The following is an 18,713-nucleotide window of genomic DNA, read 5'->3' as shown; positions in this document are numbered from 1 at the left end:
TTTGGATTTTTAGCTTGGAAACTTCCTGCTGACATATCTTCATGCCCCCGATTCTTTCCTTAGCCATATCCACTCAACTGATGAAGCCTTAAGAACCATACTTTATGTCCATCAGACTTTTTCTCCTTTTGATTTTTTCCTTAAGCTTTTCACCTGCTTACATACGTCATGTTTCTCTGGCACATTGACTACTTTTTTCCACTAGCAAATTAGTGTTAGTTATAGTATAAGTTCACTATTTGATAACTCTACAATTTTATTCTATCTGAATATGATTTTGATATTTGCTTTGTTCCTATAGACTGTTGATTCTTGTTTTTTTTTTCTTTTCATCCTATCTTGAATATAATGTCTTGAATATAATGTCTTGTTCAAAGCCAACTATAATGTTTCAGATAATAGGAGTTGATAAAAGTAGACCTCTAGCACAAGTGTTTATGTAAATCTGAGGGAACTTGGTTATGTTTTTTATATTTGTTATCACTGCAGATGCTAAAAACTTCAAATTCTTCCAGTACCTCTGTTTTACTCTCCCCTCTACATGTGGGCTTCCCTAGGGATTCTTTTTTAATATAAAGCTTATGTCTTTCAGTTCTTTGAGGTATAACTCAATGTTATATACTTGAGCCCTATTGGTGTGATGGTAAGGTATGAGGGATTACAAGTGTCCTATAATTTTAAGATTAAATTCCACTCCTTGAGAACTTTGTCCCTGGAGCATGACCTTCATAGATGTTTCTTATCATCCCCTCTGCCTCTAGTCTGGCTCTCTTAGATGAAACAGGAAAGACAGAGTGGACTATAACTCTCAGGAAATGCCTTTCCCAAGTTAGGGCAGGCTTTGATAAAGTTTTATCCCCTTGAGAGTTATGTCTTTGTTAAGGAGTCCTCTCTACATGCTTCATAAAAATTACTTTTCCTTTCCCTCTGCCAGGGCCACCAGGGGATTTGTTTTGATTTTTATCATGATGACCTCATGTGGTTACCACAAGTAAAACCCAGGAAAGAATGAGTGCTCCCTAAGAATGCAGCTGTGAGAGCCTTGGACTAATGCTGGTCCAAACTCAGCCTCCATCAATTCATCAGAATTAACATGTAGTGGTGGGGAGGAGGGAAGACTAGAAGTTCACTGTATTAGATAGAGGGGAATGAAGGGAAGGGAGGGGGAATGAGAATAGGAAAGACAGTAGAATGAATCAGACATAACTTTCCTATGTTTATAAATGAATACATGACCAGTGAAGCTTCACATCATGTACCACCAAAAGAATCGGATCCTAATTAGAATAAGTCATATTCCATGTATATATAATATGTCAAAACACACTCCGTTGTCATGTACACCTGAAAAGAACAAAAATATTTATCATGTGGTGTTCTTACCCTTGAATGGGTCCTGCTGCTTCTGCCCTAAGATAAGAGATCTTGGTTGTTACTCTCTGAATTTTCATATTTCTCCATATTTCTGTATGGTGGTTTTCTCTGCCACCTCAATTCTCTAATGGATCTAAGGAAAGTTATGAATGTTTAGTCTGCTTAGCTGTATTCTTGTTGTAAAAATGAGAGTGACAAATTTCAAGCTTTTAATAGGCTGAAGCTAAATCCAGAAATCCCTTATGATCACTTTCAACAATTTATTTCTTGAGTATTTACATTAAATAATTTTTAAAAATCTGAATGTTCATAGCAATTGGAAAGATTAGACTGTTCAAAATTTTGAATGACGCAATTTCTTTTCCTATGTACATAGGGTCACTAAGTTTTACCAACTAATATATGTAATGTTATAGTATTTAGCAAAATAATAGCATAAATTTCTGTGATTTTTAAATTATGTTAAAATTGAAAATAAAAAATTATCAATCAGTTTAATATATGTGTGGTGGGTATTTGTGCACATTTAAATTAAACTATGTCATTTAAAAATTATAACTTATTAAATTAAAATAAAGAATTAAGAACGAATAACAATGAATGGTTCACAAGTAAATCACATTTTCATGTTGCAATTACATGAAATAACTTTTCCATTCACATTTTATAAATTAAGAAAGTGAGACATTGAGCTGGGAGCACAGACTTATAATCCTAGCAATTTAGGAGTCTGAGGCAGGATGATCAAAAACCCTGTGTCAAAATAAAAATAAATAAATAAATAAAGCTCAATGGTATAGCACCACTGGGTTAAATCCCCAGTACTAAAGAGAAAAAAACTAAACACAAGAATTTGTGCTTTTAATCACTAATTATTTTACCTCCCAAAATAATCTGAACTATCTGTCCACTTCAGATATCCGGAATGCTAGAATAATTTACATCCAAAGTCAAATTTATAAATTCATTAGATCATTTTCCATTGGAAAACATATCTCAGAATAAATAAGTACATCTTAGCCATCTGTACTAAAAGCATATAGGCAAAAGAGTAATCCTTCTGTAAGTTAAATAATTTGTTTTGTTTTTTTCTTCTTGTCATCTCTGCTACTTATTATAGATGTTTTTCAGTTTATTATGGGGTTATGTCCCCAAAATCCATCAGAAATTAAAAATACCATTAATTCAGAAATATATTTCATATATCTAATCTATCAGACATCATTGTTTAGTTTAGCCTATCTAAATGTGTTCAGAATATTGGCATTAGCTTACAATTGAGCAAAATTTAAAATGAATCCTATTTAAAATTAAAGTGTTGAATATCACATGTAATTTATTTAATACCATGCTGAATGTGAAAAAAAAAATGGTTGCACAAGTACATTTTTATACAACGATAACCTAAAAATTGTTAGGTTGAGCCATTTTAAATCAAGTATTGTCTATTAATAAGAAATAGCTTCTTCACAGACACTTTTCAAAATGTCAAAGTCAATAAAATAGAATAAATTGCATTATTCTCTTGTTGGCATCATTTACATAGAAATAGCAAATATTATGCAATTCTTTATTGGTTTTGTTTCATGACCAAATGCAAATAAATCTTTTTCAACACTTAATAATATGCATTCAATCTCATATCCATATTCTATAAATTTTTGAATTTCATTCTAATTTCAAAAAACTTTTTTGATTGCAAGCTATAATTTTAATAATTGAAATAGCTTTCCCGTAAGTAAATTATTTTCAGAGTACAGACTAGATACCAGGAAAACACAATGATCTATTGTCTTATATGTCTACAATTTGTTGAACAAGAAACTCTAAATTAAGAGCTTAGAAAACATTTTTGCTGGTATTTGAAATAATTAGTTGTGAAAGTCACGGTCCAAGACCCTTTTAAGATTTAGATTTTAAGTGATTTTTCTTCTACTTGTCATGTCTTGACATTTTATCATTTGGTATTTAAGGAAGTAGAGATTATTGCCCTCCTTGGAACACTGTAGACAAACTGTATTTATGCTAGAGAGCCAATAATATTAAAAATAACCTGATTTTTATAGTCAATGTATTAGCTCTTCTGCCTGAAAGAAGGTTTGCCCATCTGCATAAGAATATGCCTCTGTATTTAAGTAAAATACTTTGTGTAAGTACTTTTTCAGAATGCTATTTTCAAGTGAGAAATTATCATTGCTCATTTGACCAGTAAAACCAATGATCTATTAGGCACTTTTTATTCAAGGTCTTAAGCACCTTAAATTTATTGTGCCCTCAATTTAACAAATCTGTGCTTCCTCTGCCCTCTTCACAACATTTGAACATGGTATCGAATAATTAACTGAAGATATTATTGTACAGTTTACTTAGTTTTTTCTTTTTAATATCAAACTTCTAGAATGTAAGTTCCTCAAGGGCATGAATCGTTTTCTGTGTTAGCCACCAGTAAATTCCTAATATCCAGAAAATTCCAGACTCTTAGTAGGTGCTTAATTAATATTGGATGAATGAATGAGCATCACCTTCCACTAGAAGACCACATCCCTGAGCACTACAACTTTGTGTGAGTCCCAATTACATCTCTAGTGCTAGAGCAGGCATGTTAACTGACAAGCCAAATGGTGGCCTGAATAAAATGACACCTGTTTAAGTTATTTTGTCACTATATTTATAAAAGCACCTGGGTGACATACACATTGAATAAAGAATCAGCCTTCTCTTTTGGTTTGTGACTACCCCCCTTATCATGACAAGGGATCATTGCTTTTTCCCTCTAATCCTCATTTCATCTTTCTGTGTGTGTGTGTTTCCCTTTGATATGGCACAGTGAGCTCAGGTTCATAAGAAAATAGAATCACAGTTTAAGATCATATTGATTCTGGAGAACAACTGAGGATCCTGTTTTTTCCTTGAAGAGTTGATAGGGTGGAATTCTAGAACCACCGTACGATGTGCTTCTGAAGAAAATTCAGGGGGTCATGAAACTCTGGCTTAATACCCCCAGAAAACCGCAAGTGTGTGGATACACCAGGAAGAGGGGGACAGGTGATTCTTGCAGGTTAATATGACATGCTTTTTTTTGAAAAGATCTTTCTTTGCTTTTACATTTTCACAGTGATGCTGTTCATTTCTATACTAATTTTTCTTTCTTTCTTTTTTTCTTTTGTTTTTTTCTTCTATATCTTCTCCCTTAGGAATCACAAAGGGAATACTCTGAAATGGGCCAAAATCTCAGAAAAGCTGTCATATTCGCAAGACACAGATCTCCTCAATATTTTTTTCAAGGTATGCTGCTGCATAACAATCAGGGACGTGAAGGGTTTTCCTGCTGAGTTAACAGCTCTTTGTTGTGATGAAGTAAAGAAAAAATTATAGTAATTTTGAGGGTCAGTAACACAACTATGCCACATCATATGCTCAGATGGAAATCGAGTAAGTCAGCTAGATTAGGACTGCTGCTGGGTTCTTAACCCTACTGAACACCAGGGAGGATTTTACCAGCCACATTCTGTTTCCTTTAAATAACAGAAGTACTCTTAATAATGTCCTTTATTCCTGTGAGAATAGTTTGCTACTGATCTCTCTGGTTACTTACTAACAGAAGCTTCTGCTAACTGACAATTCTGGTTATGCTAATGAAACTTAAGAAGTGATGATTTAGAATAAAAAGTGTATTAACACATACATTTTTTTTTCTTTTTTCAGCTACCTGCCGAACAGGGATGCATCTTTGGAAATTCTTCACAAGGATCCCAAGAAATCATAAAATGAGGGTTATCTGACCTTTGTCTATATACAAATGCAATGTTTAATCTTCCACTAGCATTGGAAGGAAAATCTTATTTAAAAATGTTTCAGGGCAACTGGCACAGGAGGCAAGAGACGTCAGAACTTCCAAATTGTGTCTTCCTTGTATGAATCTTTTGAAATAAAATGTTGGTATTCTTAAAATAACATGAGTGTGCTAGAAGCCTTTCTTGCAAACAAACCTCATAGATCAGTGTATATAATAAAAGCAAACATTACTATATTATAAAATTTCATAAAATTTCACTTGTGTGTTCAATATAATAGCAATCATCAGCAGAAATGATGGGATATCAAGCCACTGAATTCTTTTGCTCTTTTAATCTTCAAAATAAAACCAGAGCACTGTTCATTTACCATTTCCTGAGACTCTCACTCTTCTGATATTTTACTGTTTGAAATTCATCACCAGTGTGTGCCTCAGTGTTTGTCTTTAGTTATAATGATCTACACAGTCACCTTACATGAAAAATTGCTCTGTGCTCTCAGGAGTTTAGATACTAATATAAAGGATAAATTTACAAGATCAAGGTCTTGATAAGCTAGGTCAAGTTTACACCAGAGAAAAGATAACATCAACCATTCTGAGGCAAGTTGAGTTAAGGCTCACCATTAAGATTATGGCCTAAGTCTGGCCAGAGGTTTCAGATGGTGATTAATATGTCCCAAAGACATAGTCCACCAACATGTTTTATAAAAACTTAACATTTTATAATCAAGATTTTTTTTAACATAATGACCCAGATTTCTAGACTCCACTTAAAAATTTTAAGATCCAAAAATAGGAGCTGCCTTTCTCAGTGCATCCCCCTGCCTACTTCTCCCGTCTGAGATCTATCCTGTTGCAGATACTATGTTTACAAAACAAGACGGTAGATCTCGTCAATGCCTATCAGATCAAAACCTTATTTTGTCAGTGCAGTGAATTATATTAACAATGACATAACCTGAAAATTTATACAGAATTTAAGAAACGAAATTGTTCTACCCTCTAAAAAATGATTTTAAGTCTGGTACGAATTGATCAATATGTTTTGTGGCCATACAAAAGGGCAGAACCTTCTCTTATGGTTATTCTACATGCACTACATGCTCTGCAGTTAGTTTCAAACTAAGGAAGGAAAAGGATATTAGAGCATTATATTTTATTCCATTTCTTTTCAGTCTTAGACCGCTTTGAGACTCCCTATTACTCAGTGCATGGTGTCCAAAATCCTGTGTGTGAATATTTATTTTCTTTTATGTTTTTATCATATTATTTTCAAAGGTTTTTCCAAATGGCTTTATATAATGAGCTTGAATAATGGGAAAATCATAAAATGTCCAAGTTTGGTTTTATTAACTCATGAGATTTAAGTATACTTGGTTCAAATTCTAATTTGCCACTGATTAGTTATATGATCTTGAAGACCATATTAATAAGTGAACTTAATCTCCATGAACTCTGGTTCAGCACCCAGTTCTTACAAGGATATAATTATATAAGAATAAATATTTGGTCATCCACTTTTTTCTTGCTGATGCCATCCATTACATTCCTTTTTCAGTAGTGTTCTATTTTCTTGAAACATATCCCGGATGGGTTCAATATATAAGAAATTTAATTGTATTCAGTGTAAGAACCCATACCCATCACTAAATTCCCTTAACTTCTACTGTAATACATAATTTATAATTTGCTTAGTGTACATAAGCTTTATCTCTGCAACTATGTTAAAAATTTGCAAGGGCAAGGGAAATAAATATCTATAAAAAGGGCAGAAAAAGGTGAAAACAATGGGCATTTGTATATCACTTTAAGACAAGCTGATTTTTTCACATATTTTCTGTCATTTCCAACTCAAAAAAAATCATGATAGGAAAGGTAGGTTTTATTTCTACTAATATTGTTTAATATATGAGTTTTCTGAGGCACCTAGAGAAAATGTACATTTCCTGCCTAATTCAAAACCCTAATTTATATATTCTTTCCCTGGATCCAGAGTCCTTCCACTATTTCATATTCCAACAAACAAATAGGGTGGTAAACATATGGTTTGTTGCAAGAATTGTAAAATGTCCATTAGTTGTTCGATTTACAGAACCTAAGATAGACTTTTAGAATACACATAATCTTTTCTTCAAAGAGACAAACAAATGTGTCTTTTCAATGACATCCCTGTCTACAGTATGAGAAATAAAATTTGTACTAATGTAAGAGGCGAGGAGCAAGCTCTTTTTATTCTCTATTTTATTTCCAGACTACTTCAGGGAAGTGTTTTAATATTACTTTAAAAGTTAATTAATACTAGTAAGGTAACTCCAGAGTTTATCAGTCCCTATATTAATACCTCCTCATTTTCCATTTATGTGTGTCACGTCACTGACCCTAAAGGTTTGAGTGTGTCACCTCTGGCAAATACATGGCCTATGGGAATATGTTACCTTTGGAAACTTTTTCTCTTGACCCATACAAAATTATATTATTTTTTGATAGGCTCTGGGATTCAGCTCTAACTATTACATATGGTTTCTACTTAATGGATTCTGTCTCTCCCATCCCTGATATTTTTTCAAGTTAATTATTTATAGCGACATGACAATGAATAAAAAGTTCACAAGGTGAAAAACTGAAAGACTGTTCACAAATAAATGGCCAGCCTAACAGTGGGTATGAAATATATGCCTCATGAAGGTACAATATTCTTTGTATTTATTTTACAAGGTCATAGATAATGGATCTGTACTACTGTAATCATACCAAGGACACATGATATGATAACCCAGGAGAGAAGCAAATGGATCTGGGCATTGAAGATTGCTCATGTGAAAGGAAAGGTCAGAATACTAATGGATAATTTACTGGATGGTTAAGCTTTCAGAATCAAGGTAGTTCTACACAAATGTATGGGGATTGATTTAGGTTTATTCATCCACCTTTCTGGCAGGTGGGAAGGATACAAGTGCACCTAATCTCTCTGTTGGTCATCAGCCCTGGATGTGAAAAAGATTCTTGAGTAGACTGTGGCAATGCTCTCCTAAGGAGATTTATTTATTGCCTTAATGTGATCATTGTCACTTTCCCAGTCCTATGGGCTAGAAGCTTTCAAAGTCTAGTGGGCCTCAGAATCATCTGGAGAACTGTTACAACACAGATTTTTTTTTTCACCAATAGCTCTCTATTCTAGTCAAAGTTTCCAACTTAATAGATAAGAGTTGGGGCCCAGAGAATTATATTTCTAACAACTTGCCAGGTGCTGGTCTATGAGAAGCATTGGTATAGACAGAAGAGGTATTAGTGTAGCAAATCCTCACATAGGTTTTTATTAAGGTGCAGGGTCTGCTTTAACCTGATTCCAGCTCCTTGCTGGAGTTTTAACAATGGTTAAGAGTGCTAAGCATTTTTATTTAAGATCTATTTTTATGAAAGGCAATATTTAAAAATAAATTTTAGAATGAAATCATGCTGCAACCCCTTTAATGTTGACTAGCAACCCCCTTGAGCTCTTCGCCTGCTTGCAACATCTGATCCCAGGGAAACTATATCTTTAACCTTTACTCCATTCTATACCTCCTAGTTGCAGTACAAATCCATTATCTATGGGGAAAAAAATAGCTTACGTAACTAGCTTAGTCTATCCTTTCCCTCAACCTCTTCAACATTCTTTTAGTAATAGCACAGATTTTAGTTTAGTTAGTGTCCATGCTAGATTATTTATATCTGACTCAGTGTATTGTAATTACCCTTTTTGTCTTCTAGTCTCATCAATTGAACAACTTTTCATTTGCTTATTTTTTATATATTTATCATTAATTCATTTTTAACCTCTTCAGAACTTAACTTTGTTTTCAATATATTCTTTTGAAAAAATAGGAAAGAATAACTTTGACTATCTGCTCTGTTTTTGTTTTTGTGGGTGGTGGATTTTAGTTGTTGTTGTTATTTATTTTCTCAGAGATTTCCTTTCTAGAACCACTATCCACCCCCCTTGCACAATCAGAACTGGAGGCTTCCAAGTTTGCTGCCTTCATTCCACGTATCTCTCTTTCTTTTTAAATTCTTATTCCAAAGAAGAAAATTTCTTAAATTTATTTAAGCATATTAAATTTTTATTTGTCTTGAAGTTTTCTGTGATTTAAATTGTTTCTGTATCCTTCAAGTTTGTTATGCATTTTGTTTACTTATGGCCTCCAAACTTTATATTGAAAGATCTCTCAAATGCCTGGGAATTCTAGGCTGCCATTCCTACTTATGAATAAATAATGAAAATACTGGCATCAAGTTATACTATAGAGAAGGACTTGCTAAAATATAGTTCCCAGTTGTATACTGGGATCCAGTACCGGTTCTCTTTCTTCTGTTTCTAAATCTCGAGATTATAATTTCTGTCTTTTTTTCTGAGGGAAACTATAACAGGCAGCTTTCTTGGAACTCCAGCAAGGGAAGATAGGTTTGTTAATAATGTTTGGTATACAAACTGCCATAGGACCCTTTGCAGTATAGCTTTGGCATCCTTATGCTAAACCTATTAAACAAAAGAAAACAGAGTATACCCAGTAACCAGATGGAGCTTGGAGCTTGGAAATACAAGAGTATTTCCATTTTTCATATCAAAAGTCATTCATCTGAAAGCCGTGTCTGTAAATTGGTATTATCCACATCAGAATAGGATATTTTTATTAGTACTTAGTATTTATCACTATAAATGCATAGCTGAGATAAAACATAAGTGGCATATCTTAAAGTTATTTGATTATCTATAACTTTCCTAAAATTTATTTTATTATTTATAAACTTGCTAATTTGGGCATAAAGTCCAATTATATGATTGACATTAATTAGAAAAATCATTTTTTTAACCTTTGCTCTATATTCCCCAAATTATATTTTTATAAACTTCCTTCCCCTTTTACTACATTTAAATTTTTTTTTAATTGTAGATGGACAGAATGCATTTATTTTATTGGTTAATTTTTATGTGGTGCTGAGGATTGAACCCAGTGCCTCACGCATACTAGGCAACATATTTTATCTTTTTATAACTTTCTTTTCATTTTCCTTTTAAAATGTATCCTCATTAGTCTCAATGTTTTACATAAATACAACATCACCCTTGTAAATTTGTTCCTTCATTTGTTTTCTAAACTTGTCACCATAAAGAGCAACAAAATCATTGAAACATGTTAAATGCAGTGGCCTGATTTGGAAAATCATTTCTCTGATTTTAACTACCTTGTTTTTAAAAAAACATTATGCCTTATTGTCCTCCTCTCAAAACAAGTGGGTCTTTTGTAAGCTATAAAGATGGACTAAAGTTAAATAGCTTTCATAAGCATAATGGCTGCATTGTCTAAATCAAAGAAATGAGACATTTTATTTGCTTGAGAAAGGCTCTTAGAATAAAATTGCCTTACTGAACTTATTCATCTTTTGACTGAATAGACTTTTTTCTACTTTTTATATTTTTCTTCTCTCTGTAGATGGGTTACTTATAGTCCTCAAATAAAACAGATCAAGAAAAAAAAATAGTAGGTGAATGTAGAAACGTTTGTTTTACCTTAGCTTTACTAACCAAAATTGTGAGGATAAATTTCAGTTAAAATAAATATTTTTTACTACAAATAAACACCTTAAAAATAAGTAACTTCTGCAACGTATACAGAGATCAATTTCAAGTTGATGTTATAACATATTGGTTTGGGGCAAAATCGTACAAAGTGTGCTGTGACTACAGTTAATGAGTGTGTGATAATTTTAACTACAATTGTGAATATGAACTATACTTTAGCAAAATCTAGATGGAGCAGTGCTTAAGACCACAACTTCAGCTTTAATAGAATTGGTCAAATCTTTGTCACTACGGTTTAATTAAAATTATTGTTGTTCTCTGAGATGCATTGTAATTTGAAGAAAAATGGGGGTTTACAGCACAAAACTATTTTAAAGATTAAGCAAACTTTTATACTCAGAGAATTTTATATAATACCTGGAACATAGGGAGCATTCAATGAATGGTTGCCATTATTATTTAAAAGCCATTCAAATATGTTTGATCAAAATGAGTGAAACTGTAAAAATCACAAACAAAATTAATTCAATTTACCACCCAAATCAGTTGCATTATCAATATTTATACTTGGGGCCAATAAAAGCAGCTAAGCATTTAGACCTAGAGGAGGTAACATACTGAATTATTAATGTCTTTCTGTGGATGCAATAAAATAGAAAATGCCAAGAGTTTGGGGAAAGGAGTGTTCCTATTTTAAAGGTTAGAAAAAGGATTTAAAATGTGTATTTATCTAGTCACTAGCAATAGCTTTCTTTCTACTATACTCAGAGGAATCACTTATTTAACAAGTATTCTTTGATTGCCTGTTATGCGCCCGGCTGTGTTTACCTACCATGCAAAAGGAAATGCCTCCTTTTTATGCTTGAATACTTTCCTTTTCCACAGACATTTCCACTGGGCCTGGGAGATGGGCAATTCTATTCATGGACAGATGGTTTGAGAAGAAAGGACTGGCATGACTATGAAAGCATTCAGAAAGAGGCTATGCGCTCAGGTATGAAGTTCAGTGTAAGCCAAAGTGCTACTTTACATACTGCAGTGTCTCCTTTGTCACTTAAAGGGCCTTGAATTAGTGTTCCTTCTGCATACAGTCAAGTATGTCTCATGGGGTTGCTGGAGATCAACACAGGGCAGAACCAAAACAACTCAGAATTTCATAGAAAAACACAAATAATGAGCTGCAGAAAAGTCACTACAGGTTTAGAAATGTATAGGACTTTGTATTTCCAAACTTAATTTCAATAATTTCTGGGCTTTTTCTTGAGACTTAATCAATGATGTGACCTGGTAAATATGTATTTTGAACAAGATTGACTCATTAGGGCTGAAGTGTATCTCACTGGTAATGCGAAGGACCTAAGAGTTAGCTAATTTCTAAACATTGCAAGGGGCTTCTGAGAATCCATAAATCATATCAGCTGGGTACCTGAGTTTGGCAACATGTGAATGAAAAGGCAGTTAAATGAAATCAAGGAGATCTGTACTACTGTAGAAGAATGCTAGTCTTGGGCTAGTGTTAGAGGACAGAGTAATAGGAAAGAATAAGGGCTTTTGGAGATACTGAAAAATTAGGCTGTTAGAAGAAAAGATTCAGAAGGATATATAAGTAGAAATAAAATGAACGTGAGTCACACATGGTAGGAAGCTCATATTCTATTATTTGTTTTTCATGATGAGGATGTCACAGAAATAGAGCAGCTTCTGCTTTGTAAAGATGAACAGCCTGAGACACTGCATCTGGGTTGAACCAGCAACACAATTATGACCGCCTACACTGTGAGGTCCTCCTGGTTAGTCTCCAGCATCACTCTTTCCCTCAGGATAATTGAAATGAGTATGTTTAAATAGTTGCAAAACTGTACATGGTACAATTTGTCAGGTATAGCTGACCTAATTACAATCTTCTTTCATTTTATTCTTTCGTTCTTTTTCTCCAAATAAATTTCACCACCCAACAACTTCATTAGCAGCTTGTTCCAAAGATATGCTCTGTTTTGAGAGATTCAACCTCTTCTGGGTGTCACTGTCTTTCCACTTGGACCATGACTCCACATGTCATTATGAAAGTTAGTTCCTTACCAACTTCTTCACTCTTTCACCCTCTTATGCTTTTGCCTCTGTTGGTTTGAAAACCCTATATTAATCCAACCATCTGTTCATCTTTATGACTTCAAGATGCCAAAGTTTTTATTGGAGATGTTAACTTTATCTTATAACTAAAGCTGCCACAAATTAACAACACTAATGAAAGAATCAAAAAAATCATTGAATGGAGTTTTATACTATGAACTTCAGATATGAATTTTATTTAGACTTCAGAACAATTTCAGTAGGTATTATTATCCCAATTTTGTTGCCAATAAAATAAAATTGAGTCCCTAAGAATTATTAACCTTTAGGCCAAATAATTAATAATCTGTAGAACTAGATTAAGAGCCTGGTTTTAGGACTGTGGTTGTAGCTCAGTGGTAAGAGCACTTGCCTAGCACATGTGAGGCACTGGGTTTGATCCTCAGCACCTCATGAAAATAAATAAATAAAATAAAGATATTGTGTCCATCTACAATGAGAAAAATATTTTTTTAAAAAAGAGTCTGGTCTTATACTGCTTCATTATACCCCACTGTCTGACATCAAAACATAACATTTGGATAATAAGCGGTAATGACAGAGATATGTGGGAGACAGACACAACTAGTTTCAAATCTTAATTTTCTATTCATGAGCTAAGTGGCAAATCAATTTGTTTCTCATATTCTACTTTGCTGATTTTCCCAAAGGATTAAATATAATGTACCTAAAATAATTGGCTAATGATTATTAATCCATATGATTATTAAATCATTTATGTTACTTTCACATCAATGGTATGTTTGCCTTTTGCTTGTACTAGGGAGTTTTGGATATAAGATCTAGTACATTATCTTTTTTTCTGCTTCATAACACTCTTTCCAACTCCTGGATAAACACGCTTTTATATTCTTATCCTCACTTAGACCTAGGAAAAATCAATCTAAAAAGAAAATTGGTAATGTAGCAAGTTCTTCAGTACAAATTCCTTGTTCAATTAAAAAGCTTTTAAATGTTAGACTGTTAGATGATTAACTAGAAGATATATAAAACATGAAATAAGTACACTTCATTGTTTTTATATCATTAAATATATTATAAATAAAAGTATTTTGAAACATATGTGTATGTATGAATATACACAAACATATGTGAGTACAGAAGCAAAATAAAATAAACATCTTTTTATTCCATATGTAGGCCCAGAAATAATATCATTTGTGTCACTGTGTTCCCTTCAGAACTTAAATTTTGTGTTTACTCTAATTTCTATCTGTAGTTATTACCATCTGTGTATTTATCCCTAGACAAATACTGTCACAATTTGCATGTGTTTGAACTATATCTAAAAGTTGAATCACATCTTATAACATTCTTTGTTCATTCAAAAAAATTTTGAGATTCACCCAGGGTCAGTGTGTGCAACACTGGTTTTATTTTTACTGTTGCTAAGCTTTCTGTTACATTCTCCTCTTCTTGGACATTGGATAGTTTCTAGGTTTTAGTTGTCATATATAACACTCATTTAAACATTCTCATGCATAGTTCTGGGTTAAAGACAATATTTTCTTATGACACATATTAATAGTCTGTTTGTATTTCCAGGGAATGCACATGTCAACTTCGGCCCAAAATTGCTATACCAATTTCACTTCAATAAAAAATGGATTGAATTCTCATTGCTCTATAACCTTCTCAACACTTCATAAGGTTTTAGTAATCTTTCCCAAGTTGTTGGTATGAAATGGTACCTCATTGCCACTCATAATTGTATTCTACTAGCTTTTAATGTGGTAAATTTCTTATTAATGCTTATAAATCAGTCATTTTTCCTTTTTAGTAAAATTTGTATTCATTTCTATTTCTCAATTTTTAATTTTTATCTCATCTTTACTGAGCTACATGGTGCTCTTAATTTATTCTGAATATTATTCTTTGGTGGTTATGTGTGGTAAGAATATTTTATCTGATATTTTTCAGAGAGTAAAAAAACTTTTTACATAAAATTTTTAAAATACGTCATAACTTTAGTATTAAATTCAGAAATCATTTTTTAAGTATAGGTTCTACTGTGTTCTATATTGTCTTTTGAAAGCTTGAAAATTTTACACTTTCCATTTAAGTTTTATTTTTTATATATGTTTTTTAGTTGTAGATGGACACAATATCTTTATTTTATTTATTTTTATGTGGTGCTGAGGATCAAACCCAGTGCCTCACACATGCAAGGCAAGCACTCTACCACTAAGCTACACCCCCAGCCCCCATTTAAGTTTTAAATTCAACCTATCTTCATTATTATGTGATGTAAGTCAGGGATCAAATATTTATTTAGACTTTATATGCTTGCATATTCAATCTTCCACAATGTTTACTGGAGATTTAATTTTTCCTTTTATTTATGGGAGTGTGGACTCTTATAAACTGTTTCCATATTTGCATATTCTCTTTCTGAGTTCTTAATTCTGGTCTATAAGCAAAAATTCCTGTGCTAGTAACATTACAATACCTTTGAATATATTGACAATAATTATTAATGTTTACAGTAACACTCATCAAGAAAAAAATATTTTTTGCTTCGTTTCTTTAGAAGTGTATTGCCATTCTTGTTCTATCCTTCATATAACTTTCAGATCCAGCTTTAAATTTCATATACAGCTGGGCTGGGGATGTAGCTCAGTGGTAAAGCACTTACCTACAATATGTGAGGCCCTAGGTTCAATCCCTATCACTGTGAAGAAATATCACTCACAGATATACACCAAAAATAATGCAAATTATAGAAGTGTATTGATAATTTCATAATTTTACTAATATCAAATTTTCTATTCTGTGGCATGTCATATTTATTTGCTGCCTATTTATTATCTTTAAGATAGAGCTATAATTTTATTTTTAGACTTTTTAGTGTTAATCTTAGAAAACTAATACTGTATGGATGTTTTACATATTTTTTATCTTACTGATAATCTACATTGTTTATAGCTGGTATATTAAAATGCCAATAATTTTTAATACTAATTTGAACATAGGAATCATTCTAAACTTATCTATTACTTAAAATCACTTATTATAGTATTATAGTTTATTGTACATTTTCAATGTACAATAAATAAAAAGAAAAAATAAAATTTTATTTTTTTATTCTTACATAATTCTTTACTTTCTAAATGATCATATATTTCTCATTATTTTACAGTGTTTTAAAAATGAAAGTGTTTTTAAAGTTTTCTTTCCAGTCTAGACCTTATAATTTTTCTTCTTTTTTCCATTACTAAACTTACTATTCTATTGTAATTCTGAATTTTATGATTTTTATAAGAACAAATTTAAAATATTTTATGATTTTTATCTCTGTCTATCTATCCATTTATTTATCTAGCTAGCTAGCTAATATAAGTTCACTTTATCATCTTTACTATCATAATACAAATACTATTTGCATTGGAATCAGTTAACTTTATCACATTATTTCTGGATCTTGTTTGCTGAGAGCTTATGAATTTTACTTTTATTTTAACCTAGAGGAGTGTCAATATTATAAAGCTTAGTATTTGTGTTTATTGAAAAAGCTGATAAGTTTTCTTCTTTAATGTGTTATTTAAATAAATAATATCCATTGCTTTTTAATGGAAACCAAACATGCTAACCTGGATTAAATTTGTCCTTTTATTTGTCACTGGATTTGATTTCCTAATATTTTATCTGACATTGTGAAGTCTTTAGAATGTCGACTATTAATCTTTCTTCCTCATAGAATCCTTGTCAAGTTGGTAAGAGCAAAATGACTACTTCATACATTGACTTTATTAATACTTGCTATTTTTCTATGTTTATTGTTTGTTGTATGTTACAATTATTATTATTGATAGTTACAGATATTTTGTGGGTAACACTATGTTGACCTGAAATTTTGGGGGCACAATTATTTTTAATTACTGGGCTTAGTTACAAAATAGTTACACTATTTAACTATCTATTTCTCCTGTAATTAATTGTATTTCTAGCAATTTGTCTATTACACTTAAATATTAATATGTATAAACATAAATTTATTCATAATATCATATTAAGGTTTTAATAATGTTGCCAACACTTAAATTTGTGTTGCTTTTTAAAAATATTTTTCAATCGATTCCACCAGAAATTTCTCTTATTAAACATTTAAAAATTTTTGACTTTTTTCATTTTATTGACAGTAATTTTTCTCATTATTTTATAGTCTTATATTTATTATTTATTTTCTTTTATCTTTACTACTACTTTTTTTCCCCAAAATTTAAAAGTAGTCATATGATTCCTTAAATTGACTCTTTCTCATAGTGTAGAACAAGCATTTAGATCTATAAATTTAACTCTAAGTGCTACTTTACTTTGCACTGCTCTAGGGCTCAGTTTTTTATATTTGCCTTTCTTTTAGTTATGTTTTGAAATGTCTATCCTAGAAAATTCAGAAATTTCCTCCTGATGGACTCTCCACAGTCTTTATGAAAGTATGAAGCACCTTAGACTGTCTGCACTTCATTAAAATTCTTGCTGATATTTTCATTGATAATATTCCTTTTATATTTGTTCTGGAAATTATAGCTTTGTGGCATATTTGGTAATTTGTGAGGTATCATATACATTAAGTGTTTTTACATGAAGGTGGTATAAGGGGGCAGTACAAGCATTTTAGTAACATTTTCATGGCGGTGACTAAAAGACATGACAAGAACAATTTTAGAGGAGGAAAAGTTTATTTGGGGTCTCAGGATTTCACAGCTCTCAGTCCATAGATAGCCTCAGGGCTCAAGGTGAGGCAGAACAACATGGTGAAGTGTATGGCAGAGGGAAGCGGCTCACACAATGATCAGAAGCAGAAAGAGACTCCACTTCCCATATACAAAATATATGCCCCAAAGGCAGACCCCCAATGACCCACTTCCTCCTGCCATACCCTACTTTCCTTCAGTTTCCTCTTAGTTAATCCCATCATGGAATGAATTCACTGATTAAGGTTCTCATAACCCAATCATTTCTCCTCTAAACTTCTTGCATTGTCTCACACATGAGCTTTTGGGGGGTACCTTATATCTAAACCACAACAATAAGTATATGGCATTTGGGAGTGTATGTTGCTAAACACCACAGGTAAGTAATGAGAAAAACTATATGTTGTTGACACTTTTGAAGATATGGATATTTCTTGCATTAAAAAATTAATAGCGAGACAAAAGCAAGACCCCAAGACCTATGTCTAGCATCAGGATTCTTTTCTAGTACATCTGCACCCTTAGAATTAAACTAAATTATGAGGATTATCAAACTTATTAGAAAAATTCTGTTGTGGTGAAAAAAACCAAAGTGTTTATTATTTCATAATCTTATACTTCATTTATTGGGGGTTAGCATTGACTAAAGCAATTTACCTGTAGATAAAGGTTATCTAGTCTAGCTACCTAGAAGAGATAAGCCAAATCTTAAAGGAAAAGATACATGCTGATGGCTACAGTTGTGCTTGTATCCAATTATTTATGTAATTTCTCTTTCTCATGAATTGCCACTAACTTAATTATACTTTGGGATTTATTATATTTTCTAATTAGACATTTTCTACAGGTAATCAGTTGACATTTCATTTTGTTAGTTTCACATCCCTTTGGAATTTATTGACACTAAATTTCAGCCTTTAACAGAGTAGCTAATTCTCTTAAGTTGTACTATATCTCAAAATTGATAAGCATACTTTTGATTGTTTCTTGACTAATAAGAGTTGAATGAAAGAAATGAAATACAGATTCCTTTGAAATAATATAAAGGACAATGTACCATTTGATATCTACCCATTTTTCGACATATATTGGGTACAATTGTTATGGAAACCAGCGAGCAGTCCAACTGACATTTCTCCATATATGAAATGGGAAAAAG

General features: G+C 32.1%; 1 protein-coding gene across 2 annotated transcripts in view; it reads left to right on the top strand.

The window, feature by feature from the left end:
* Galntl6 (polypeptide N-acetylgalactosaminyltransferase like 6) overlaps positions 1-18,713 on the top strand; it is a 1,051,497-nt gene that overhangs the window by 348,275 nt on the left and 684,509 nt on the right. Inside the window, exons 1-2 of one of the 2 annotated variants that reach the window (XM_048791957.1) lie at positions 7,884-7,998; positions 11,616-11,724. In XM_048791957.1, coding sequence (XP_048647914.1) covers positions 7,936-7,998; positions 11,616-11,724 — 172 coding nt within the window. In that variant the 5' untranslated portion in view covers positions 7,884-7,935. Of the gene's footprint in view, positions 1-7,883; positions 7,999-11,615; positions 11,725-18,713 lie in introns of those variants that run through there. The other variant, XM_015486211.2, reaches the window with a different exon arrangement.

The sequence above is a fragment of the Marmota marmota genome, unplaced genomic scaffold (genome assembly GCF_001458135.2).
Source record: "Marmota marmota marmota unplaced genomic scaffold, marMar, whole genome shotgun sequence".
NCBI classification, from domain to species: Eukaryota; Metazoa; Chordata; class Mammalia; order Rodentia; family Sciuridae; genus Marmota; species Marmota marmota.
The sequence above is the reverse complement of the archived record's forward strand: the minus strand, read 5'-3'. Positions and strand labels throughout refer to the sequence as shown.